The sequence below is a fragment of the Tachyglossus aculeatus genome, chromosome 7 (assembly GCF_015852505.1).
Source record: "Tachyglossus aculeatus isolate mTacAcu1 chromosome 7, mTacAcu1.pri, whole genome shotgun sequence".
NCBI lineage: Eukaryota > Metazoa > Chordata > Mammalia > Monotremata > Tachyglossidae > Tachyglossus > Tachyglossus aculeatus.
Window position 1 is genome coordinate 5,609,662 of NC_052072.1, and position 25,887 is coordinate 5,635,548.

The 25,887-nt window shown below is 45.8% G+C and overlaps 1 protein-coding gene across 1 annotated transcript in view; it reads left to right on the forward strand.

The window, feature by feature from the left end:
• The window catches only part of AOX1 (aldehyde oxidase 1), a 153,648-nt gene that overhangs the window by 13,252 nt on the left and 114,509 nt on the right, over window positions 1–25,887 (forward strand). The window contains exons 2-7 of the mRNA XM_038749208.1: window positions 7,564–7,621; window positions 12,844–12,940; window positions 15,324–15,432; window positions 18,335–18,461; window positions 20,825–20,886; window positions 24,482–24,559. Of these exons, the coding sequence (XP_038605136.1) occupies window positions 7,564–7,621; window positions 12,844–12,940; window positions 15,324–15,432; window positions 18,335–18,461; window positions 20,825–20,886; window positions 24,482–24,559 (531 nt within the window). The remainder of the gene's footprint in view (window positions 1–7,563; window positions 7,622–12,843; window positions 12,941–15,323; window positions 15,433–18,334; window positions 18,462–20,824; window positions 20,887–24,481; window positions 24,560–25,887) is intronic.

Consider the following 25,887-nt stretch of genomic DNA (forward strand, 5'->3'; position numbering starts at 1 on the left):
AATGCCATCATTATTATTATTATATACCCTCACATACATGTATGCATATATATGTACAACCCCTCTAGACTGCAAACTCTTGGTGGGCAGGGAACGTGTCTGATTATTGTTATACTGTACTCTCCCAATCGCTTAGTACAGTGTTCTGCACACAGTAAGCACTCAATAAATACGACTGAATGAATGAACAAATACAGGGGCTGAGGATGCGTGAAAAGAAAGTGCAGGTGTGAGAAGTAACTGGAGGGAGAAGAATTCTTGGGGAACGGAGAACTTGGGGGCTGGAGGAATCTGGGGCCCACAAACAATCGATGGTATTTACTGAGCGCTCATTGTTCGCAGAGCACTATACTAAGCTCTTGGGAGAATACAGTACAACAGAGTTGGTAGACATGTTACCTTGTCCACAAAGGGCTTGTCTTAATCGTCTAGAGGGGGAGATACCCTGTAGTTATTTTTAATAATTAGAGAAGAAATTTTAATTACTGGGTGAGATAGAAACCGGTCTGGATTCTCAGGGTGGATTACTGTTTACATTTTTTTTTTTTATTGGTTTTGGTTTATTTTTAAGGGCAAAACCAATAAAGAGATGAGAGGCCTTTTTTTCCTTTCAAAATCTTATAATAATAATAATAATAATAATGTTGGTATTTGTTAAGCATTTACTATGTTCTAAGCGCTGGGGGAGGTACAAGGTGATCAGGTTGTCCCACGGAGGGCTCACAGTCTTCATCCCCATTTTCCAGATGAGGTAACTGAGGCTCAGAGAAGTTAAGTGGCTTGCCCAAGGTCACACAGCTGACGAGTGGTAGAGCCGGAATTAGAACCCATGACCTCTGACTCCCAAGCCCGGGCTCTTTCCACTGAGCCAAAACTGCTTCTCTAATATTGTATCACATATTATATTGTATCAAATTATAATGCTAATAAAGCATTCCACCCCTCCTAGAGTTACCGTTGCATTGTCAGCCCTGCCTCAAACAGTAGCTGTTGGAAAGAAACATCTCAAAGCTGCATGATTGCCCCTGGGAGGATTTTACAATCTAACAGAGGAACTTGGAGATGCAAATTGTGAAATATAGAATACCCAGAAGAGAGAGGATTGTTTTAAAAAAATGTAGTCCCCAAAAAACCATAATTGAACAGATATATGCATAATAATAATAATGGCATTTATTAAGTGCTTACTATGTGCAAAGCACTGTTCTAAGTGCCGGGGAGGTAACAAGGTGATCAGGTTGTCCCACGGGGGACTCACAGTCTTCATCCCCATTTTACAGATGAGGGAACTGAGGCCCAGAGAAGTGAAGTGACTTGCCCAAAGTCACACAGCTGACAATTGGTGGAGCTGGGATTTGAACCCATGACCTCTGACTCCAAAGCCCGGCCTCTTTCCACTGAGCCACACTGCTTTTCTATTGTATAAGAGCTGAAGTGGCTGAGCAGGGGAATCTATCAACTGTATTTATTAAGCGCTTACTGTCTGACTCCCAAACCCGGGCATTTTCCACTAAGCTACGCGGCTTCCATCTGAGTTCTAATCTCAGCTCTGCCACCTGACCACAGGCAAATCTATTTATTTATGTATTTATGTATTTATGTACTTATTTTTATTTATTTATTTATTTATTTATTTATTCATTCATTCATTCATTCATTTGTACATGTTTATTCTATTTATTTTATTTTGTTAACATGTTTTGTTTTGTTGTCCGTCTCCCCCCTCTAGACTGTGAGCCCGCTGTTCGGTAGGGACCGTCTCTAGATGTTGCCAACTTGGACTTCCCAAGCGCTTAGTACAGTGCTCTGCACACAGTAAGGACTCAAGAAATACGATTGAATGAATGAATGAATGAAAAGTAGGCGCAGGCTTTGCAGCAGAGGTCATGGGTTCGAATCCTGGCTCCGCCACCTGTCAGCTGGGTGACTTTGGGCAAGTCACTTAACTTCTCTGGGCCTCAGTTCCCTCATCTGTCAAATGGGGATTAAGATTGTGAGACCCCCCCCCGTGGGACAACCTGATCACCTTGTATCCCCCCGGCGCTTAGAACAGTGCTTGGCACACAGTAAGCACTTAACAAATACCATCATTATTATGGAAGCAGCGTGGCTCAGTGGAAAGAGCCCGGGCTTTGGAGTCAGAGGCCGCGGGTTCAAATCCCGGCCCCGCCACTTATCAGCTGTGTGACTTTGGGCAAGTCACTTCACTTCTCTGGGCCTCAGTTCCCTCATCTGGAAAATGGGGATGATGACTGTGAGCCCCTCGTGGGACAACCTGATTACCTTGTATCTACCTCAGCACTTAGAACAGTGCTCTGCACATAGTAAGCGCTTAACAAATACCAACATTATTATTATTATTATTAAAAACGATTGGATGAATGAATGAATGAAGATTCCCTGCCCACAACGAGCATACAGCCTAGAGGATAATCAGGGAAGGCCTCCTGGAGGAGGTGACTCGAGGAGCATTTTGCAGGAGGGGCGGGACAGGTTTGCCAATGCTGGGAGAGTAGGGGGTGTTACGGGGCCCAGAGGGACCGTCTCCATGTGTTGCCAACTTGTACTTCCCAAGCGCTTAGTACAGTGCTCTGCACACAGTAAGCGCTCAATAAATACGATTGAATGAATGAATGACATGAGCAATGTGTCGGAGGTGTAGGATGGGAATTTTGCTGGCTCCCACAGACACACCTAGGCACCTCCCAAGGCCTCTCCCTCACCGGGTCCCTGATAAATCATCCTTTGTCTGGTTTTCAACAACTTTAACACCCTACAACCCACATTGCTCAGCTTGTTGTTTTTGCCAACAGACTTCTGGTTTTGCCAGAAGTTTCCCTGCTTGACCATTTTCCCTCAGGAGGCTGATTATTCAATCAATCAATCAATCAATCATTCGTATTTATTGAGCGCTTACTGTGTGCAGAGCACTGTACAAAGCACTTGGGAAGTGTAAGTTGGCAACAATATAGAGACAGTCCCTACCCAACAGTGGGCTCACAGTCTAAAAGGGGGAGACAGAGAACAAAACCAAACATACTAACAAAATAAAATAAATAGAATAGATAGGTACAGGTAAAATAAATAAATAACTAGAGTAATAAATCTGTACAAACAAATATACATATAAACAGGTGCTGTGGGGAAGGGAAGGAGGTAAGATGGGGGATGGAGACGGGGATGAGGGGGGGGGAAGGGGCTCAATCATTCAATCAATCGTATTTATCGAGTGCTAACTGGGTGCAGAGCACTGTACTAAGAGAAGTACTAAGTGCTAAGAGAAGCAGCGTGGCTCAGTGGAAAGAGCCCGGGCTTTGGAGTCCGAAGTCATGGGTTCAAATCCCAGATCTGCCAATTTTCAGCTGTGTGACTTCGGGCAAGTCAGTTCACTTCTCTGGGCCTCAGTTACCTCATCTGGAAAATGGGGATTATGACTGTGAGCCCCCCGTTGGACAACCTGATCACCTTGTAACCTCCCCAATCAATCAATCAATCGTATTTATTAATAATAATAATAATGGCATTTATTAAGCGCTTACTATGTGCAAAGCACTGTTCTAAGCGCTGGGGAGGTTACAAGGTGATCAGGTTGTCCCACGGGGGGCTCACAGTCTTCATCCCCATTTTCCAGATGAGGGAACTGAGGCCCAGAGAAGTGAAGTGACTAGCCCAAAGTCACACAGCTGACAATTGGCGGAGCCGGGGTTTGAACCCATGACCTCTGACTCCAAAGCCCGGGCTCTTTCCACTGAGCCATGCTGCTTCTCATTTTTTGAGCGCTTACTGTGTGCAGAGCACTGTACTAAGCACTTGGGAAGTCCAAGTCGGCAACATATAGAGACGGTCCCTACCCAACAGTGGGCTCACAGTCTAGAATGGGGAGACAGAGAACAGAACAAAATGTATTAACAAAATAAAATAAATAGAATAGATATGTACAAGTAAAATAAATAAATAGAACAGCGCTTTGCACATAGTAAGCCCTTAATAAATGCCATTATTATTATTATTATTATTATTATTATTACTACTAAGCACTCAAGAGGTACAACACAACAATCAACACACTCCCTGCCCACAAAGAGCTCACAGTCTGGAGATTATTATCTCAATCAATCGATCATATTTATTCAATCGACCCATGGCATTTATCGTGCGTTTATTGGGTACAGAGCACTGTACTAAGTGCTTGGGCTAGTATAATCCAGAGTTGGTAGGCGCATTCCCTGCCCACAAAAAGTTTACAGTCTGGAATTGGAGATGGACACCGATATAAATAAATTATCGATAAGGACGCAAATTCTGTGGGGCTGACAAAACAACCCCAATGCAAGGACAACGCAGAAGGGAGAGGGGGAAGAGGAAGGAGGGCTTAGTCAGGGAAGACATCTTGCAAAAGAAGGGATTTTATTAAGGGTTAAAATCCCGCAGCACCTGTATATATGTATATATGTTTGTACATATTTATTACTCTATTTATTTATTTATTTTACTTGTACATAGCTATTCTATTTATTTTAGTTTGTTAGCATGTTTGGTTTTGTTCTCTGTCTCCCCCTTTTAGACTGTGAGCCCACTGTTGGGTAGGGACTGTCTTTATATGTTGCCAACTTAGACTTCCCAAGTGCTTAGTACAGTGTTTTGCACACAGTAAGCGCTCAATAAATACGATTGATTGATTGATTGATTGATTAATAAGGGTCTGAAGGTGGGGAGAGTGATCGTCTGTTGGATAGGAAGGGGGAGGGAATTCCAGGCCTGAGGCAGGACGTGGGCAAGGGATCGGCGGCGAGATTAATGGGAATCATCATCATCATCATCAATCGTATTTATTGAGCGCTTACTATGTGCAGAGCACTGTACTAAGCGCTTGGGAAGTACAAATTGGCAACACGTAGAGACAGTCCCTACCCAACAGTGGGCTCACAGTCTGAAAGGGGGAGACAGAGAACAAAACCAAACATACTGACAAAATAAAATAAATAGAATAGATATGTACAAATAAAATAAATAAATAAATAAATAGAGTAATAAATATGTACAAACATATATACATATATACAGGTTCTGTGGGGAAGGGAAGGAGGTAAGATGGGGGGGATGCAGAGGGGGACGAGGGGGAGAGGAAGGAGGGGGCTCAGTCTGGGAATGAGAGAGAGTGAGTAGGTTGACATTAGTGGAGCCAAGTGAGCAACTGGGTTGGAGCAGGAAATCAGAGAGGCAAGATAGGAGGGAGTAAGGTGACTGAATGCTCTGCACACAGTAAGCACTCAATAAATACGATTGAAAGAATGAATGCTTTTAATAATAATAATAATGATAGCATTTATTAAGCGCTTACTATGTGCAAAGCACTGTTCTAAGCTCTGGGGGGGATGCAAGGTGATCAGGTTGTCCCACGGAGGGCTCACAGTCTTCATCCCCATTTTACAGATGAGGTAACTGAGGCTCAGAGAAGTGAACTGACTCACCCAAGGTCACCCAGAAGACATGTGGCGGAGGCGGGATTCGAACCCATGACCTCTGACTCCAAAGCCCGGGCTCTTTCCACTGAGCCACGCTGCTTCCCCCAATTATAAAAATGATACAATTCATAATTGCGTTAAATGGTATTTAATGTATTGAAGTGTATAAATTATACAAAATTTATTCCACGAGGCGAATTGAGAGGTTTGATTATTTTGGAGGCAGCGAATTGAACTTCCCTTTCGGGAGAAATATGATTATTTGGTGCTATTAGAGCTTCCCTAAGGGGAGGATTAGATTTGTATGTTCTGCGCCCATGGCAGAACCCCAAGTCCCACTCAAGTGGAATCCACTTGGGGTTTTAGACTGTGAGCCCACTGTTGGGTAGGGACTGTCTCTATATGTTGCCAACTTGTACTTCCCAAGCGCTTAGTACAGTGCTCTGCACACAGTAAGCGCTCAATAAATACGATTGATTGATTGATTGATTGATTCTCCATTTTGTCACTCAAGACTGGAGACCTGAGAGCTAACTGACTACCTGATTGCTTTGTAACCTCCGGAAAGAGCCCGGGCTTTGGAGTCAGAGGTCATGGGTTCGAATTCCGAGTCCACCACATGTCTGCTTTGTGACCTTGGGCAAGTCACTTAACTTCTCTGAGCCTCAGTTCCCTCATCTGTCAAATGGGGATTAAGACTGTGAACCTCACATGGGGCAACCTGATCACTTTGTATCCCCCCCAGCGCTTAGAACAATGCTTTCCCCTTTTAGACCGTGAGCCCACTGTTGGGTAGGGACTGTCTCTATATGTTGCCAATTTGTACTTCCCAAGCTCTTAGTACAGTGCTCTGCACATAGTAAGCGCTCAATAAATACGATTGATTGATTGATTGATTGACTACTGGCCACTTGCCACTGGGTGAACACACATGTTGTGGGACTCTCTTGCGTGGCATAGTGGCTACAGCCCAGGGCTGGAAGTCAGAAGTATCTGGTTTCTAATCCTGGCTCCATCACTGGTCTGCTGTGTGACCTTGGCCAAGTCACTTAATAATAATAATAATGGCATTTATTAAGCGCTTACTCCGTGCAAAGCACTGTTCTAAGCGCTGGGGAGGTTACAAGGTGATCAGGTTGTCCCACGGGGGGCTCCCAGTCCAAGTTGGCAACATATAGAGACGGTCCCTACCCAACAGTGGGCTCACAGTCTGGAAGGTGGGCTCACAGTCTAGAACAATAATAATGGCATAAGAATAATGGCATTTATTAAGTGCTTACTATATGCAAAGCACTGGTCTAAGCGCTGGGGAGGTTACAAGGTGATCAGGTTGTCCCACGGGGGGCTCACAGTCTTAATCTCCATTTTACAGATGAGGTAACTGAGGCCCAGAGAATTGAAGTGACTTACCCATGACCTCTGACTTCAAAGCCAGGGCTCTTTCCACTGAGCCACACTGTTACTCCAAGAAGATCACAGAGGGTGCAGATCAAAGGGGACAGGCCTCCTCCAGGAGGCCTTCCCAGACTGAGCCCTCTCCTTCCTCTCCCCCTCCTCCCCCTCTCCATCCCCCCGGCCTTACCTCCTTCCCCTCCCCACAGCACCTGGATATATGTATAAAAGTTTGTACGGATTTATTGCTCTATTTATTGATTTTATTTGTACATGTTTATTTTATTTTGTTAATATGTCTTGTTTTGTTCTCTGTCTCCCCCTTCTCGACTGTAAGCCCACTGTTGGGTAGGGGCCGTCTCTATATGTTGCCAACTTGTACTTCCCAAGTGCTTAGTACAGTGCTCTGCACAGAGTAAGCGCTCAATAAATACGATTGAATGAATGAATGAATGACACTGAAGGCAGAGGGAATCCGGGAAAAGCAGGCTTAGTCAGGGAAGGTCTCTTGGCAGAGATGGGCTCTTACTAAGGCTTCGAAGGTTTTGCAACAGATTTCAGGAATTTCTACCAGATCAGCTTTCTTCGGTAGGCAAATCAGCCCCTTCCGTGAGAAACAGACATCGAAATGGGAAATCTTTGGATGGGTTTGTCTGGGGCCCCAGTGATTGAACCTCTGTGCCCTTCTCTTCTTTTTCCCATGTAGGTCATCGAGAGGAATGCCGATCCTGAAGTCAGTCTGCTGTTTTACTTGAGGAAGCATCGTATCCTTGCGTTAACGATTCCGCCGTGACTGAGGTTCTTCCGAAATTCAGCATCCTGGAGACAGGGTTTAATCAATCAATCAATCAATCAATCAATCAATCAGTCGTATTTATTGAGCGCTTACTGTGTGCAGAGCACTGTACTAAGCACTTGGGAAGTACAAGTTGGCATCAATCAATCAGTCAATCGTATTTTTTGAGCGCTTACTGTGTGCAGAGCACTGTACTAAGCGCTTGGGAAGTACAAGTTGGCATCAATCAATCAATCAATCAGTCATATTTATTGAGTGCTTACTGTGTGCAGAGCACTGTACTAAGCGCTTGGGAAGTCCAAGTTGGCAACATATAGAGACAGTCCCTACCCAACAGTGGGCTCACAGGCTAAAAGGGGGAGACAGAGAACAAAACCAAACATACTAACAAAATAAAATAAATAGAATAGATATGTACAAGTAAAATAAATAAATAAATAGAGTAATAAATATGTACAAACATATATACATATATACATCACCCAGGGTTCACTGCTTGCAGTGGAAAGAACCCGGGCTTGGGAGTCAGATGTCCTGTGTTCTAATCCCGGCTCCACCACTTGTCAGCTGTGTGACTTTGGGTAAGTCACTTCACTTCTCTGGGCCTCAGTGACCTCATCTGGAAAATGGGCGTGAAGACTGTGAGCCCCATGTGGGACAACCTGATCACCTTGTATCCCCCCAGAGCTTAGAACAGCGCTTTGCACATAATAATAATAATGATGGTATTTGTTAAGCACTTACTATGTGCAAAGCACTGTTCTAAGCGCTGGGGAGATACAAGGTGATCAGGTTGTCCCACTGGGGGCTCACAGTCTTAACCCCATTTTACGGATGAGGGAACTGAGGCCCAGAGAAGTTAAGTGACTTGCCCAAAGTCACACAGCTGACAAGTGGTGGAACTGGGATTTGAACCCATGACCTCTGACTCCCAAGCCCGGGCTCTTTCCACTGAGCTACGCTGCTTCTCTAGTAAGCACTTAATAAATAAAGTAAGCAATCAGTCAATCAAGCAATCAATCATATTTACTGAGCACTTAGTATATGCAGAGCACTGCACCAAGCTCTCGGGAGAGTGCTAGACAAAAGAATTAGCACACATGTTCCCTGACCATAACAGTCTAGAGGGGGAGACAGATTTAATATGAATAAATAATAATTTATATGATATATTTATATATAATTTATATTTATATTATTTGTATTAAGTTATATTATAATTAACAATTATAATGATGATGATGGCATTTGTTAAGCGCTGACTTTGTGCCGAGCATTGTTCTAAGCGCTGGGGTAGCTACAAGGTCATCAGGTTGTCCCACGTGGGGCCCACAGTCTTATTCCCCATTTTCCAGATGAGGGAACTGAGGCACAGAGAAGTCAAGTGACTTGCCAAAAGTCACGCAGCTGATCAGTGGCTGGAGGCGCGATTAGAACCCATGACCTCTGACTCCCAAGCCCGGGCTCTTTCCACTGAGCCAAATGCTGTAGGGCTGGGGAAAATATCAAATCAATCAATCAATCAATCGTATTTATTGAGCGCTTACTGTGTGCAGAGCACTGTACTAAGCGCTTGGGAAGTACAAGTTGGCAACATCAAACGTCCAAAGACGACCGACCGAGGTGCATAAATGACACAGAAGGGAAAAGCCAGCTGGAGAAAAGAGGGCTTAACTGGGGAGGGCTTCTCGGAGGAGATAATAATAATAATGATGATGATGATGATGGCATTTGTTAAGTGCTTACTATGTGCCAAGCACTGTTCTAAGCTCCGGGGTAGATACAAGATAAGCAGGTTGTCCCACGTGGGGCTCCCGGTCTTCATCCCCATTTCACAGATGGGGGAACTGAGGCCCAGAGAAGTGACTTGCCCGAGGTCACACGGCAGAGAAGCGGTGGAGCCAGGATTAGAACCCACGTCCTCCGACTTCCAAGCCCGGGCTCTTTCCACTGAGCCACGCTGCTGCTCTAATGTGACCTTAATATTGCTTTGGAGGTGGAGAGAGTTGGGGGTCTGGCCTACATGGAGGGGGAGGAAGGACGTGGGGAAGGGGTCGGCGGTGGGAGAGTCCAGTGCTCTGCATCATCATCATCATCATCATCATCAATCGTATTTATTGAGCACTTACTATGTGCAGAGCACTGTACTAAGCGCTTGGGAAATACAAATTGGCAACATATAGAGACAGTCCTGACCCAACAGTGGGCTCGCAGTCTAAAAGTAAGACACGCAGTAAGCATATCTGCACACTACTGCACACAGTAAGTATGTCTGCACACAGTAAGCGCTCAATAAATACAATTAATTGAGAGGAGCGGAGCGTGCCTGCTGAGTAGGAGATTAGTGAGGAGGGGTAGGGTGAGGCCAGCTGATTGACGGCTTTAAAGATGATGCTGAGGCGTTTCTGTCTGATAAGGAGGTGGAAGGGCGACCACTGCTTGAGGCCTGGGATTATGTGAGCTGACATAAATACCACCGATGATTTGGAAAGATACTGTTCCCGCCTCTTTGCTGACACACTAGTCTATCATTGTCAGCCTGCCAGGTGTATTTTATGAGCGCTTACTGCATGCAGAGCGCTGTGCTAAGCACTTGCGAGAGGACAAGACAATAAACAGGCGCATTCCCCGCCCACAATCAATCAATCAATCGTATTTATTCAGCGCTTACTGCGTGCAGAGCACTGTACTAAGCGCCTGGGAAGTACAAGTTGGCACAACGAGCTGACAGTATCGAAAGGGATGCAGTGAGTACTAATAAATACAATTGACCGACCGATTAGTGATTATTCGATCTCGCCCGTCCCGACCCCTGGCCTGGAGCTCCCGCCCTCCTAAAATCCAACAAACAGTCACACTTCCCCCCCCTTCGAAGTGGCTCAGTGGAAAGCGCCCGGGCTTTGGAGTCAGAGGTCATGAGTTCAAATCCCGGCTCCGCCAATTGTCAGCTGTGTGACTTTGGGCAAGTCACTTCACTTCTCTGTGCCTCAGTTACCTCATCTCTAATATGGGGATTAAGATTGTGAGCCCCCCGTGGGACAACCTGATCACCTTGTAACCTCCCCAGCGCTTAGAACAGTGCTTTGCTCATAGTAAGCATTTAATAAACGCCATTATTATTATTATTATTATTATTATTATTATTATTATTATTCAAAGCCCTCCTGAAGGCTCACCTCCTCCAAGAGGCCTTCCCAGACTAAACCTCCCTTTTCCTCAGCTCGCCCTCCCCTCCGCGTCATCTCCACTCGCTCTCTTTGCTCTTTCCCCCTCCCCACGGCATTTATGTATATCTGTAAATATCTATTTATTTATATCGACACCTGTTTATTTGTTCTATAATTCTATTTATTTCTATTGAAGCAGCATGGCTCAGTGGAAAGGGCTTTGGAGTCAGAGGTCATGGGTTCAAATTCCGGCTCCGCCACTTGTCAGCTGTGTGATTTTGGGGAAGTCACTTTACTTCTCTGGGCCTCAGTGACCTCATCTGGAAAATGTTGCCAACTTGTACTTCCCAAGCGCTTAGTCCAGTGCTCTGCACACAGTAAGTGCTCAATAAATACGATTGAATGAATGAATGAATAAAATGGGGATGAAGACTGTGAGCCCCCCATGGGACAACCTGATCACCTTGTAACCTCTCCAGCGCTTAGAACAGTGCTTTGCACATAGTAAGCGCTTAATAAATGCCATTATTATTGTTATTGTTATTATTATTGATGACTTTTGCTGTCCGTCTCCCCGCTTCTAGACTGTAAGCCCAGGGTGGGCAGCGATCGTTCATTCATTCAATCGTATTTATTGAGCGCTTACTGTGTGCAGAGCACTGGACTAAACGCTTGGGAAGTACAAGTTGGCGACATATAGAGATGGTCCCTACCCAACGATGGGCTCACAGTCTAGAAGATCTTCTCTCTTTGTTATTGAATTGTACTTTCCAAGCGCTTAGTCCAGTGCTCTGCACACAGTAAGCGCTCAATAGATATGATTGAATGAATGAATGGTCTTACATCTACCCTACAGAGAAGCAGTGCAGCTCATTGAAAAGGGCATGGGCAATGGAGTCAGTGGTCATGGGTTCAAATCCTGGCTCCGCCAATTGTCAGCTGGGTGACTTTGAGCAAGTCACTTCACTTCTCTGCGCCTCAGTTCCCTCATCTGTAAAACGGGAGTTAAGACTGCGAGCCCCATGTGGGACAACCTGATCACCTTGTAACCCCCCCAGTGCTTAGAACAGTGCTTGGCACATAGTACGCACTTAATAATAACAATAATAATGATAACATTTATTAAGCACTTACTATGTGCAAAGCACTGTTCTAAGGGCTGGGGAGATTACAAGGTGATCAGGTTGTCCCACGGGGGGCTCACAGGCAATCCCCAGTTTCCAGATGAGATAACTGAGGCACAGAGAAGTCAAGTGACTTGCCCAAAGTCACCCAGCTGGCAATTGGCAGAGCCGGGATTTGAACCCATGATCTCTGACTCCAAAGCCCGGGCTCTTTCCACTGAGCCACGCTGCTTCATTATTATTATTATTATTAACTTCACTTCTCTGCGCCTCAGTTATCTCATCTGTAAAATGGGGATTAAGACTGTGAGCCCCCCGTGGGACAACCTGATCACCTTGTAACCTCCTCAGCGCTTAGAACAGTGCTTTGCACATAGTAAGTGCTTAATAAATGCCATCATTGTTATTAAGACTGAAAGTCCCATGTGGGACAGGGACTGTGTCCAACCTGATTATCATTATTATTATTATTATTATTATTATCCTCCAGCGTTTATCTCAGTGCTGGACACCTGGTAAGTGCTCAGGCTCAGTGGAAAGAATGCAGGCTTGGGAGTCCAAGGTCATGGGTTCAAATCCCGGCTCCGCCACTTGTCAGCTGTGTGACCTTGGGCAAGCCACTTAACTTCTCTGTGCCTCAGTCACCTCATCTGTAGAATGGGGATTAAGACTGTGAGCCCCCCGTGGGACAACCTGATCACCTTGTATCCTCCCCAGCGCTTAGAACAGTGCTTTGCACAGAGTAAGCGCTTAACAAATACCATCATTATTATTATTATTATTATCGATTGAAGGAAACGAAAGGCCAACGCTCGCTGCTCAGGGGTGTCTGAGTCAGTGACCCGGATTTGTTGAGCGCCACGTACGGTGACCTCCTCCTTGACTCCTCTCGCTCTCAGTCCGCCTCCCGGGAACCAAATACGGCTGCGGGAGCGGAGGATGCGGAGCCTGCACCGTCATGGTGTCCAGATACTATCCCGACACCAAGAAGATCCGGTATCCTTTCGATCGGCTCCCATCAATCAATCAATCAATCGTGTTTATTGAGCGCTTACTGTGTGCAGAGCACTGGACTAAGCGCTTGGGAAGTCCAAGTTGGCAACATATAGAGACGGTCCCTACCCAACAGTGGGCTCACAGTCTAGAAGGGGGAGACAGAGAACAAAACCAAACATACTAACAAAATAAAATAAATAGAACAGATATGTATTCAGCGCTTAGAACAGTGCTTTGCACATAGTAAGCGCTTAATAAATGCCATTATTATTATTATTATAAGTTAAAATAAATAAATAAATATAGTATTAAATATGTACAAGCATATATCCATATATACGGGTGCTGTGGGGAAGGGAAGGAGGTAAGATGGGGGGATGGAGAGGGGGACGAGGGGGAAAGGAAGGAAGGGGCTCAGTCTGGGAAGGCCTCCTGGAGGAGGTGAGCTCTCAGTAGGGCCTTGAAGGGAGGAAGAGAGCGAGCTTGGCGGATGGGCAGAGGGAGGCCATTCCAGGCCCATCGCAAGGGAACCTTTAAGAGAGAGAAGCAAGGCGGCCTAGTGGATCGCTCCCAGTCCCGGGAGTCAGAAGGACCTGGGTTCTAATCCCACTTGTCTGTCGCGTGACCTTGGACAAGTCACCTAGCTTCTCTGGGCCTCAGTGACCTCTTCTAGAAAATGGGGGTTAAGACTGGGGGCCTCATGGGGGACTGGGTCCAGTCTGATTAACTTTTCTAGAGAAGCAGCGTGGCTCAGTAGAAAGAGCCCGGGCTTTGGAGTCAGAGGCCATGGGTTCAAATCCCAGCTCCGCCAATTGTCTGCTGTGTGACTTTGGGCATGTCATTTCACTTCTCTGGGCCTCAGTGACCTCATCTGTAAAAAACGGGGATGAAGACTGTGAGCCCCCCGTGGGACAAGCTGATCACCTTGTACCTCCCCAGCGCTTAGGACAATGCTTGGCACATAGTAAGCACTTAATAAATGCCATCATCATCATCATCATTTGGAGTCAGAGGCCATGGTTTCAAATCCCAGCTCCGCCAATTGTCCACTGCGTGACTTTGGGCAAGTCACTTCCCTTCTCTGGGCCTCAGTGACCTCATCTGTAAAAAATGGGGATGAAGACTGTGAGCCCCCCGTGGGACAACCTGATCACCTTGTACCTCCCCAGCGCTTAGGACGGTGCTTTGCACACAGTAAGCACTTAATAAATGCCGTCATTATTATTTTTGTTATTCTCTGTGCCTCAGTTATCTCCTCTGTAAAATGGGGATGAAGACTGTGAGACCCCCGGGGGACAACCTGATCCCCTTGTAACCTCCCCGGTGCTTAGAACAGTGCTTTGCCCATAGTAAGTACTTAATAAATGCCATTATTGTTATTATTCTCTGTACCTCAGTTACCTCCTCTGTAAAATGGAGATGAAGACTGTGAACCCCCAGTGGGACATCCTGATCCCCTTATAACCTCCCCAGGGCTTAGAACAGTGCTTTGCACATAGTAAGCACTTAATAAATGCCATCATTATCATTTAGACTGTAAGTCCCATGTGGGACAGGGACTGTGTCCAACCTGATCTACCCAGCGCTTAGAACAGGGCTTGGCACTTATTAAACGCTTAACAAGCGCCATAAAAAAGCAAGTGAAGCCCAGGGCATGAATCAATCAACCGTATTTATTGAGCGCTTACTGTGTGCAGAGCACTGTACTAAGCGCTTGGGAAGTACAAGTTGGCAACATATAGAGACAGTCCCTACCCAACAGTGGGCTCACAGTCTAAAAGGGGGAGACAGAGAACAAAACCAAACACACTAACAAAATAAAATAAATAGAATAGATATGTACAAGTAAAATAAATAGAGTAATATGTACAGACATATATGCATCATCATCATCATCATCATCAATCGCATTTATTAAGCGCTTACTATGTGCAGAGCACTGTACTAAGCACTTGGGAAGTACAAATTGGCAACATCTAGAGACGGTCCCTACCCAACAGTGGGCTCACAGTCTAAAAGGGGGAGACAGAGAACAAAACCAAACAGACTAACAAAATAAAATAAATAGAATAGCTATGTACAAGTAAAATAAATAAATAAATAGAGTAATAAATATGTACAAACATATATACATATATACAGGTGCTGTGGGGAAGGGAAGGAGGTAAGATGGGGGAGATGGAGAGGGAGAGGAAGGAAAGGGCTCAGTCTGGGAAGGCCTCCTGGAGGAGGTGAGCTCTCAGTAGGGCCTTGAACCCTGCCCACAGAGCGTTTATCCAGTAAGCGCTCCATCAATAAGATGGATCGGTTAGCCTCTCTAGGGAATTTCAGTACGGGAACATCACCGATTGTTTCTTCACCAAATGGCGTCCCACCGAGGTAGCCACTGGCCGGCCACGGCGTGCCTCATGTCCGTCTGCTCGGCGCGGGGGGCGGCCATCACCACGGTGGAAGGCCTCGGAAGCGTCAGGACCAAGATCCACCCCGTCCAGGTGAGAGCCCACCGCCGAGAGGCCCCAAATCCAATATTTTTACCTTTTGGAAGCTCCTTGGTGGTCGGGAATCGGGCCAACTATTCCCGTTTGCGTCACCCTGACTGCCTCCCTTTATTCACAAGACGCAGTGTGGCTCAGTGGAGATCAATCAATCAATCAATCGTATTTATTGAGCGCTTACTGTGTGCAGAGCACTGTACTAAGCGCTCGGGAAGTACAAGTTGGCAACATATCATCATCATCATCATCAATCGTATTTATTGAGCGTTTACTGGGTGCAGAGCACTGTACTAAGCGCTTGGGAAGTACAAGTTGGCAACATATCATCATCATCATCATCAATCTTATTTATTGAGCGTTTACTGGGTGCAGAGCACTGTACTAAGCGCTTGGGAAGTACAAGTTGGCAACATATCATCATCATCATCATCAATCTTATTTATTGAGCGTTTACTGGGTGCAGAGCACTGTACTAAGCGCTTGGGAAGTACAAGTTGGCAACATATCATCATCATCATCATCAATCGTATTTATTGAGCGCTTACTGTGTGCAGAGCACTGTACTAAGCGCTTGGGAAGTACAAGTTGGCAACATAGACAGTCCCTACACAACAGTGGGCTCACAGTCTAAAAGAACTGGAAGTCTGAGGACGTGGGTTCTAATCCCTGCTCCGCCACTTGTCTGCTGTGTGACTTTGGGCAAGTCACTTCACTGCCCTGGGCCTCCATTCCCTCATCTGGAAAATGGGGATGAGGACGTGGGTTCTAATCGCTGCTCCGCCACTTGTCTGCTGTGTGACTTTAGCCAAGTCACTTCACTTCTCTGGGCCTCAGTTCCCTCGTCTGGAAAATGGGGATGAAGACTGGGAGCCCCGAGTGGGACAACCTAATCACCTTGTATCTCCCCCAGTGCTAAGAACAGTGCTTGGCACATAGTAATACGATTGAATGAGTGAATGAATGAATGAATGAATGAATGAATGAAGAGGCTGCGCAGAGGCCTCGGGCCCCGGGGAGATGGGGGAGAGGAAGGAGATGTTGCCAACTTGTCCTTCCCAAGCGCTTAGTCCAGTGCTCTGCACACAGTAAGCGCTCAATAAATACGATTGAGTGAATGAATGAATGAATGAATGAATGAATGAAAGCCCTTAACAGAGAAGCAGCGTGGCCCAGTGGAAAGAGCCCAGGCTTTGGAGTCAGAGGTCATGGGTTCGAATTCCGGCTCCACCAATTGTCAGCTGTGTGACTTTGGGCAGGTCACTTCACTTCTCTGGGCCTCGGTGACCTCATCTGGAAAATGGGGATTAAAACTGTGAGCCCACTGTGGGACAACCTGATCACCTTGTAACCTCCTCAGCGCTTAGAACAGTGCTTTGCACATAGTAAGCACTTAACAAATGCTATTATTATTATTATTATTTGCTTCCCCCCCACCCCACAGCACTTAAGTATATATCTATAATTCTATTTATTTATACTGATGCCTTTTTACTTGTTTTAATGTCTGTCTCCCCCCCTTCTAGACTGTAAGCCCAGTGTGGGCAGAAGTCATTTAATTTTTCTGTGCCTCAGTTACCACATTCGTTCCTTCATTCAATCGTATTTATCATCATCATCATCATCAATCATATTTATTGAGCATTTACTGTGTGCAGAGCACTGGACTAAGCGCTTGGGAAGTCCAAGTTGGCAACATATAGAGACGGTCCCTACCTAACAGCGGGCTCACAGTCTAGAACGGGGAGACAGACAACAAAACAAAACATATTAACATAATAAAATCTGCAAATCAATCAATCAATCAATCAATCGTATTTATTGAGCGCTTACTGTGTGCAGAGCACTGTACTAAGCGCTTGGGAAGTACAAGTTGGCAACATCTAGAGACGGTCCCTACCCAACAGTGGGCTCACAGTCTAGAAATGGGGATTTAATCATAATAATTGTGGGTTTTAGTAAACGCTTACTATATGCCAGGCACCGTTCTAAGCGTGGCAGGTTGGACCCAATCCCTGTCCCATATGAGGCTCACACTCTTATCCCCACGTGGCTCAGTGGAAAGAGCTCGGGCTTTGGAGTCAGAGGTCATGGGTTCAAATCCCCACTCTGCCAATTGTCAGCTGTGTGACTTTGGGCAAGTCACTTCACTTCTCTGTGCCTCAGGTACCTCATCTGGAAAGTGGGGATTAAGACTGTGAGCCTGATTACCTTGTAACCTCCCCAGCGCTTAGAACAGTGCTTTGCACATAGTAAGCGCTTAATAAATGCCATAATGATGATGACGATGATGAGAGGAGGGAACTGAGGAACAAAGAGGTGAAGCTTGCCGGTTCAATCTCTCATCCTATCCCGACTGGATTACCGTGTCGGCCTCCTCTCCGATCTCCCATCCTCCTGTCTCTCCCCGCTTCATGTTATACTTCACTCTGCTGCCCGGATTATCCTTGTCCAGAAATGCTGTGGACATGTCACTCCCTTCCTCATAAATCTCCAGTGGCTGCCTGTCAACCTACCAATCAAGCAAAAACTCCTCACTCTCGGCTTCCAAGCTGTCCATCACCTCACCCTCTCCTCCCTCACCTCCCTTCTGTCCTTCTCCATCGCAGCCCGCACCCTCCGCTCCTCTGCTGCCGCTCACCTCCTCACTGGGCCTTCTTCTCGCCCATCCCGCTGTCGTCGACCCCCATTCCACGTCCTTCCCCTGGCCCGGAATTCCCTCCCTCCACACATCCGCCAAGCTCGCTCTCTTCCTCCCTTCAAAGCCCCACGGAGAGCTCACCTCCTCCAGGAGGCCTTCCCAGACTGAGCCCCCTTTTTCCTCTCCTCCTCCTTCCCCTCCCCACAGTGCTTGTGTATATATTTGTACAGATTTACTATTTATTATTGTCATTTCTTCCAGGAGAGGTTGGCCAAGTGCCACGGCACCCAGTGCGGATTCTGCAGCCCCGGGATGGTCATGTCCATCTACACCCTCCTGAGGAATCACCCTGAGCCCTCCGAGGACCAGGTGATGGAAGCCCTGGGAGGTAGGTTTCCATCCAACTGGCAAACCGAATCATTCATTCAGTCGTATTTATTGAGCGCTTACTGCGTGCAGAGCACTGGACTAAGCACGTGGGAAGTCCAAGTTGGCAACATATAGAGACGGCCCCTACCCAACAGTGGGCTCACAGTCTAGAAGGGGGAGACAGACAACAAAACAAAACATATTAACAAAATAAAATAAGTAGAATAAATATGTACAAAGTAGAATAAATATGTACAATCCTCTATCAATCAATCAATCGTATTTATTGAGCGCTTACTGTGTGCAGAGCACTGTACTAAGCACTTGGGAAGTACAAGTTGGCAACATCTAGAGACAGTCCCTACCCAACAGTGGGCTCACAGTCTAGAAGGGGGAGACAGAGAACAAAACAAAACATATTAACAAAATAAAATAAGTAGAATAAGTATGTACAAAGTAGAATAAATGTGTACAATCCTCTATCAATCAATCGTATTTATTGAGCACTTACTGTGTACAGAGCACTGTACTAAGCGCTTGGGAAGTCCAAGTTGGCAACATATAGAGACAGTCCCTACCCAACAGCGGGCTCACAGTCTAGAAGGGGGAGACAAACAAAACAAAGCATATTAATAAAATAAAATAAGTAGAATAAATATGTACAAAGTAGAATAAATATGTACAATCCTCTATCAATCAAACGTATTTATTGAGCGCTTACTGTGTGCAGAGCACTGTACTAAGCGCTTACTGTGTGCAGAGCACTGTACTAAGCGCTTGGGAAGTCCAAGTTGGCAACATCTAGAGACAGTCCCTACCCAACAGCGGGCTCACAGTCGAGAAGGGGGAGACAGACAACAAAACAAAGCATATTAATAAAATAAGTAAAATAAATACGTACAAACTAGACCACAAAAATCTCCCTCTGGAAAGATTACAGGGCTGGGAGGCAGAGGACTTGGGTTCTAAATCCCGATCTTCCGCTTACTTGCTGTATGATCTAATGCGAGCCACTTCTCTTTTCTAGACCTCAGTTTCCTCTTCTGTAAAATGGGGTTCCAATGCCTGTTCTCCCTCCCCATCAGACTGTGAGCCCCAGGTGGGACAGTGACTGTTTCCAAATAGAAAACCTTGTAGCTATCTTAGAACCTGTACTTTCCAAGCGCTTAGTACAGTGCTCTGCACACAGTAAGCGCTCAATAAATATGATTGAATGAATGAATGAATGAACAGTGCTTGACACATAGTAAGTGAAGCAGCATGGCTCAGTGGAAAGAGCCCGGCCTTGGGAGTCAGAGGTCGTGGGTTCTAATCCCGGCCCCGCCACTTGTCTGCTGTGTGACTTTGGGCAAGTCACTTCACTTCTCTGAGCCTCAGTTTCCTCATCTGTAAAATGGGGATGAAGCCTGTGAGCCCCACATGGAACAACCCGATTACCTTGTACCCCCCCAGTGCTTAGAACAGTGCTTGGCACATAGTAAGTGCTTAACAAATGTCATCATTAGTATTATTATATTATAATGTAATATAATTATAATATATAATATAATATATAATATAATATAGCATGATATAATATAATATAGAATAATACAATATAATATAATATAATATACAATAATATAATATACAGTATAATATAATATGATGTAATGTAATATAATTAATATAATATAATATAAAATATAATATAATTAATATAATATAATTGATATAATTAATATAATATAATATATAATATAATATAATATAATATAATGAGAAGCAGCATGGCTCAGTGGAAAGAGCCCGGGCTTTGGAGTCAGAGGTCATGGGTTCGAATCCTGACTCCGCCACACGTCTGCTGTGTGACCTTGGGCAAGTCACTTACCTTCTCTTAGCTTCTCTGAATAGTTATTTTATTTCCATTTTACCATGGAAGACTGTAAGCTCACTGTGGGCAGGGAATTCATCTGTTATATTGTTATATTGTACTTCCCCAAGCACTTAGTACAGTGCTCTGCTCACAGCAAGTTCTCAATAAATGTGATTGATTGATGGAAGAAATTGGAACACAGAGAGGTTAAGTGACTTCCACAAGGCCATTCAGGCAATTTTTTTTTAATAGTATTAATTAAGCGCTTACTATGAGTCAGGCACTGTTCTAAGCACTGGGGGAGATCCAAGCTAATCAGGTTGAACTCAGTCCCCGTCCCACATGGGGCTCACAATCTTCATCCTCATTTTCCAGAGCAGAGCAGAGCAGGGGTCTGGAGCGCAGAATCGGACACCCGCTAATGATCATCTCTTATATTGTACTCTCCCAAGCGCTTAGCACGTTGCTCGGCACACTGTAAGCGCTCAGTAAATAATGACTGAATGAATCTCCTCCTCCTCCTTCAGGAAATCTGTGCCGTTGTACTGGATATCGGCCAATCGTGGAAAGCGGCAAGACTTTCTGTAAGGTGAGTCGTTAGGGAACATCCTAGAGCGGGCCGGGACAGGAGAAACCCACCGGGATTTTGACCAAAATACTATCGTCTCCCTCCCATTCATTCAATCGTATTTATTGAGTGCTTTCTGTGTGCAGAGCACTGTACTAAGCGCTTGGGAAGTCCAAGTTGGCAACATCTAGAGACGGTCCCTACCCAACAGCGGGCTCACAATCTTATCAAATTTCTGCTACTCTCCAGCCTGTGTCCTGATAAAAGGGAGACTGTGAGCTTCCTGGAGGCAGGGAGCGTGTCTACATTCATCCGCTCAATTCATTCAATTGTACTTATTGAGCGCTTACTGTGTGCAGAGCGCTGAGAAGCAGCGTGGCTCAGTGGAAAGAGCCCGGGCTTTGGAGTCAGAGGTCATGGGTTCGAATCCCAGCTCTGCCAATTGTCAGCTGTGTGACTCTGGGTGAGTCACTTTACTTCTCTGGGCCTCAGTTCCCTCCTCTGTAAAATGGGGATGAAGACTGGGAGCCCCACGTGGGACAACCTGATCACCTTGTATCCCCCCCAGCGCTTAGAACAGTGCTTCGCACATAGTAAGCGCTTAATGAATGCTATCATTATTATTATTACTTAGGGCTTGGAAGAGGGTGTAAGATTGCAAGATCGTTGTGGGCGGGGAATGCGTCTGTCGATTGTTGTGCTGTCCTCTCCCCAGTGCTTAGTACAGTGCTCTGCACACAGTAAGCGCTCAATAAGTACAACTGAATGAATGAATGAATGACAATAGGACAGGAAACTGATACATTCCCTGCCCACAGTGAGCTTACAGTCTAGAGGGGGAGACAGACATTAATAGAAATAAATAACTTACAGATATGGACACAAGTGCTGTCGGGCTGGGACGGGGTGGGAAGAGCAAAGGGAGCCGGTTAGGGTGACGCAGAAGGGAGTGGGAGATGAGGAAAAGTGGGGTTTAGTCTGGGAAGGCCTCTTGGAGGAGATGGGCCTTCAGTAAGGCTTTGAAGCAGGGAAGAGTGTTTGTCTGTGGGATTAGAGGAGGGAAGGCATTCCAGGCCACAGGTGGGACATGGGCCGGGGACCGACAGCGGGACAGGTGAGAATGAGGCCCACTGAGGAAGTTAGTGGCACTAGAGGAGCGGAGGGTGCGGGCTGGGGTGGAGAAGGAGAGAAGGGAGGTGAGGAAAGAGGGGACAAGATGATGGACAGCTTTAAAGCCAATGGTGAAGAGTTTTTCTTTGCTACGGAGGTAGATGGGCCACCACTGGAGATTTTTGAGGAGGGGGGGTGACACGTCCTGAACTTTTCCGTAGAAAAATTATCCAGGCAAAGGAGTGAAGTACGGACTGGAGACGGGAGAGGTTGGAAAGTCGGCAAGCAGGCTGATGCAGTACTCTAGGCGGGATAGGATGAGCGACGTATTAATGCGATAGTTTGGATGGGGAGGAAAGGACAGATTTAAGCGATGTTGTGAAGGTGGAACTGACAGGATTTAGTGATGGATTGAATACGTGGGCTGAATGAGAGAGAGGAGTCAAGGATAACGCCAAGGTTACGGGCTTGTGAGATGGGAAGGATGGCGGGGCCGTCTACAGTGACGGGAAAGTCAGGGAGGGAACAGGGTTTAGGTGGGAAGGTAAGGAGATCTGTCCAAAACAGAAGTTTGAGGTGATGGGAGGACATCCAAGTAGAGCTGTCCTGAAGGCAGGAGGCCAGTCAACCTACACATCAAGCAAAAACTCCTCACTCTCGGCTTCAAGGCTGTCCATCCATCAACTCCCTTCTGTCCTTCTCCAGCCCAGCCTGCACCCTCTGCTCCTCTGCTGCCACTCACCTCCTCACTGGGCCTCTGTCTCGCCTGTCCCACCGTCGACCCCCGGCCCACGTCCTCCCCCTGGTCCGAAATCAATCAATCAATCGTATTTATTGAGTGCTTACTGTGTGCAGAGCACTGTACTAAGCGCTTGGGAAGTACAAGGTGGCAACATATAGAGACGGTCCCTACCCAAAAGTGGGCTCACAGTCCCTCTGCACATCCGCCAAGCTCGCTCTCTTCCTCCCTTCAAAGCCCTACTGAGAGCTCCCCTCCTCCAGGAGGCCTTCCCACACTGAGCCCCCTTTTTCCTCTCCTCCTCCCCATCCCCCCGCCCTACCTCCTTCCCCTCCCCACAACACCTATATATGTGTTTGTACAGATTTATTACTCTATTTTACTTGTACAGATTTACTATTCTATTTTGTTAATGATGTGCTTTGTTTCTATTTAGTTTGATGACACCTGTCCACGTGTTTTGTTTTCTTGTCCATCTCCCCTTTCTAGACTGTGAGCCCGTCGTTGGGTAGGGACTGTCTCTATATGTTGCCAACTTGTACTTCCCAAGCGCTTTAGTACAGTGCTCTGCACACAGTAAGTGCTCAATAAATACTATTGAATGCATGAATGAATGAATGTGAGCCTGGAGAGAGGGAGAGAGATCAGGGGAGGAGAAGTAGATTTGGGTGTCATTTGCATTAAGAGGAATGAATTCTCCAAGGGAGTGGGTGTAGAGGGAGAATAGAAGGGGATCCAAAACTGAACCTTGAGGGACCCCCACATTAGGGGGTGAAGGCAGAGGAGGAGCCCACAAAGGAGACTGAGACTGAATGGCCAGAGAGATAAGAGGAGAACCAGGAAAGGACAGAATCAGCGTAGCTGAGGTTGGATAACTTCTGCAGGAGAAGGGTCGAAGGCAGCTGAGAGGTCGAGGATATATATATCCTCCTGTATATACATATATATATATATATATATATATCCACCTGTATATATGCATATATGTTTGTACATATTTATTACTCTATTTATTTATTTATTTATTTTACTTGTACATATCTATTCTATTTATTTTATTTTGTTAGTATGTTTGGTTTTGTTCTCTGTCTCCCCCTTTTAGACTGTGAGCCCACTGTTGGGTAGGGACTGTCTCTAGATGTAGCCAATTTGTACTTCCCAAGCGCTTAGTACAGTGCTCTGCAAATAGTAAGCGCTCAATAAATACGATTGATGATGAGGAGGAGGAGGAGGAGGAGGATGGAGTAGAGGCCGTCGGATTTGGCAAGAAGGAGATTGCCGGTGACCCCCGAGAGGGCGGCTTCTGTGGAGCGGAGGGGACGGAAGCCAGATTGGAGGGGTCCAGGAGAAAATGAGAGGAGAGGAATTTGAAAAGCGGGTTTGGAGTTTGGGGAGGAATGGTAGGAGAGAGATTACTGAGCCCCGTCCTCATTCTGAAAGTGACTCAATCGATTAACAATAATTTCTTACAATTGAAGAACGTCGTTAGCGAATGGTTGCGTAAAATTAATTTCAGTTCTTGTTTTAAATATTCAACACATTCCCTATATGCGTGAGAGGACAATGTTACATTAAAATTCTCTACAATTCACTATAATTCTATGCCCTCCAGACTTTGAACCCGTTGTGGGGAGGGAGTATGTGTACCAACCCTGTTGTACTGGGCTCTCCCAAGAGCTTAGCACAGTGCTCTGCGTACAGTAAGTGCTCGATAAATACCATCGTTCGACTACAAGCTATTTCACCTCAGGGCTGTTCTTTCCTTAGAAATCCACGGTCTGTCAAATGCAAGGAACTGGAAAGTGTTGCTTGGATCAAGAAACAGTCTGGGAGAAGGAGGAAAAGGTAAGTCTAAGGGTAAGGTTCTAATAATAATAATAATGATAGCATTTAGTAAATGCTTACTATGTGCAAATCAATCAATCAATTGTATTTATTGAGCGCTTACTTTGTGCAGAGCACTGTACTAAGCGCTTGGGAAGTACAAGTTGGCAACATATAGAGACAGTCCCTACCCAACAGTGGGAAAGCACTGCTGTAGGCACTGGGGAGGTTACAAGGTGATCAGGTTGTCCCACGGGAGGCTCAGAGTCTTCATCCCCATTTTACAGATGAGGTCACTGAGGTGCAGAAAAGTTAAGTGACTTGCCCAAAGTCACACAGCTGACAAGTGGCGAAGTCAGGATTGGAACCCATGACCTCTGACTCCAAAGCCCGGGCTCTTTCCACTGAGCCACGCTGCTCCTCCCTTCTCATCCCTTCTAATCTGCTCTTCTAATCCTGGCTCTGCCACTTACCAGCTGTGTGACTTTGGGCAAGTCACTTCACTTCTCTGGGCCTCAGTTCCCTCATCTGTAAAATGGGGAATAAGACAGTGAGCCCCCCGTGGGACAACCTGATTACTTTGTATCTCCCCCAGCGCTTAGAACAGTGCTTGGCACATAGTAAGTGCTTAACAATTACCGTCATTCATTCAATCGTATTTATTGAGCGCTTACTGTGTGCAGAGCACTGTACTAGGTGCTTGGGAAGTATAAATTGGCAACATATAGAGACGGTCCCTATCCAACAGCGGGCTCACAGTCTAGAAGGGGGAGACGAACAACAAAACAAAACATATTAACAAAATAAAATAAATAGAATACATATGGACGAATAAAATAAATAAATAAATCATCATTATTATCAAGTCCCAGATTTTACTTCTATTTGGGGAGCAGCATACTTAGCAGAAAGGGCAAGCAGAAAGGCCTTCTAGACTGTGAGCCTGCTGTTGGGTAGGGACCGTCTCTATATGTTGCCAACTTGTACTTCCCAAGCGCTTAGTACAGTGCTCTGCACACAGTAAGCGCTCAATAAATACGATTGAATATGGAATATGAAAGGGCATGAGTATGGGAGTCAGAGGACCTGGATTCTCATCCTGGCTCTAATAACAATAATAATAATTATTATCATGGTACTTGTTAAGCTCTTACTATGTGCCAAGCACTTTTGTAAGCTCTGAGGTAGATACAAGTTAATCAGGTTGGACACAGTCTTTGTCCCATATGAGGCTCAATCAATCAATAAATCAATCAATCATATTTATTGAGCGCTTACTGTGTTCAGAGCACTGTACTAAGCGCTTGGGAAGTCCAAGTTGGCAACATCTAGAGACGGTCCCTACCCAA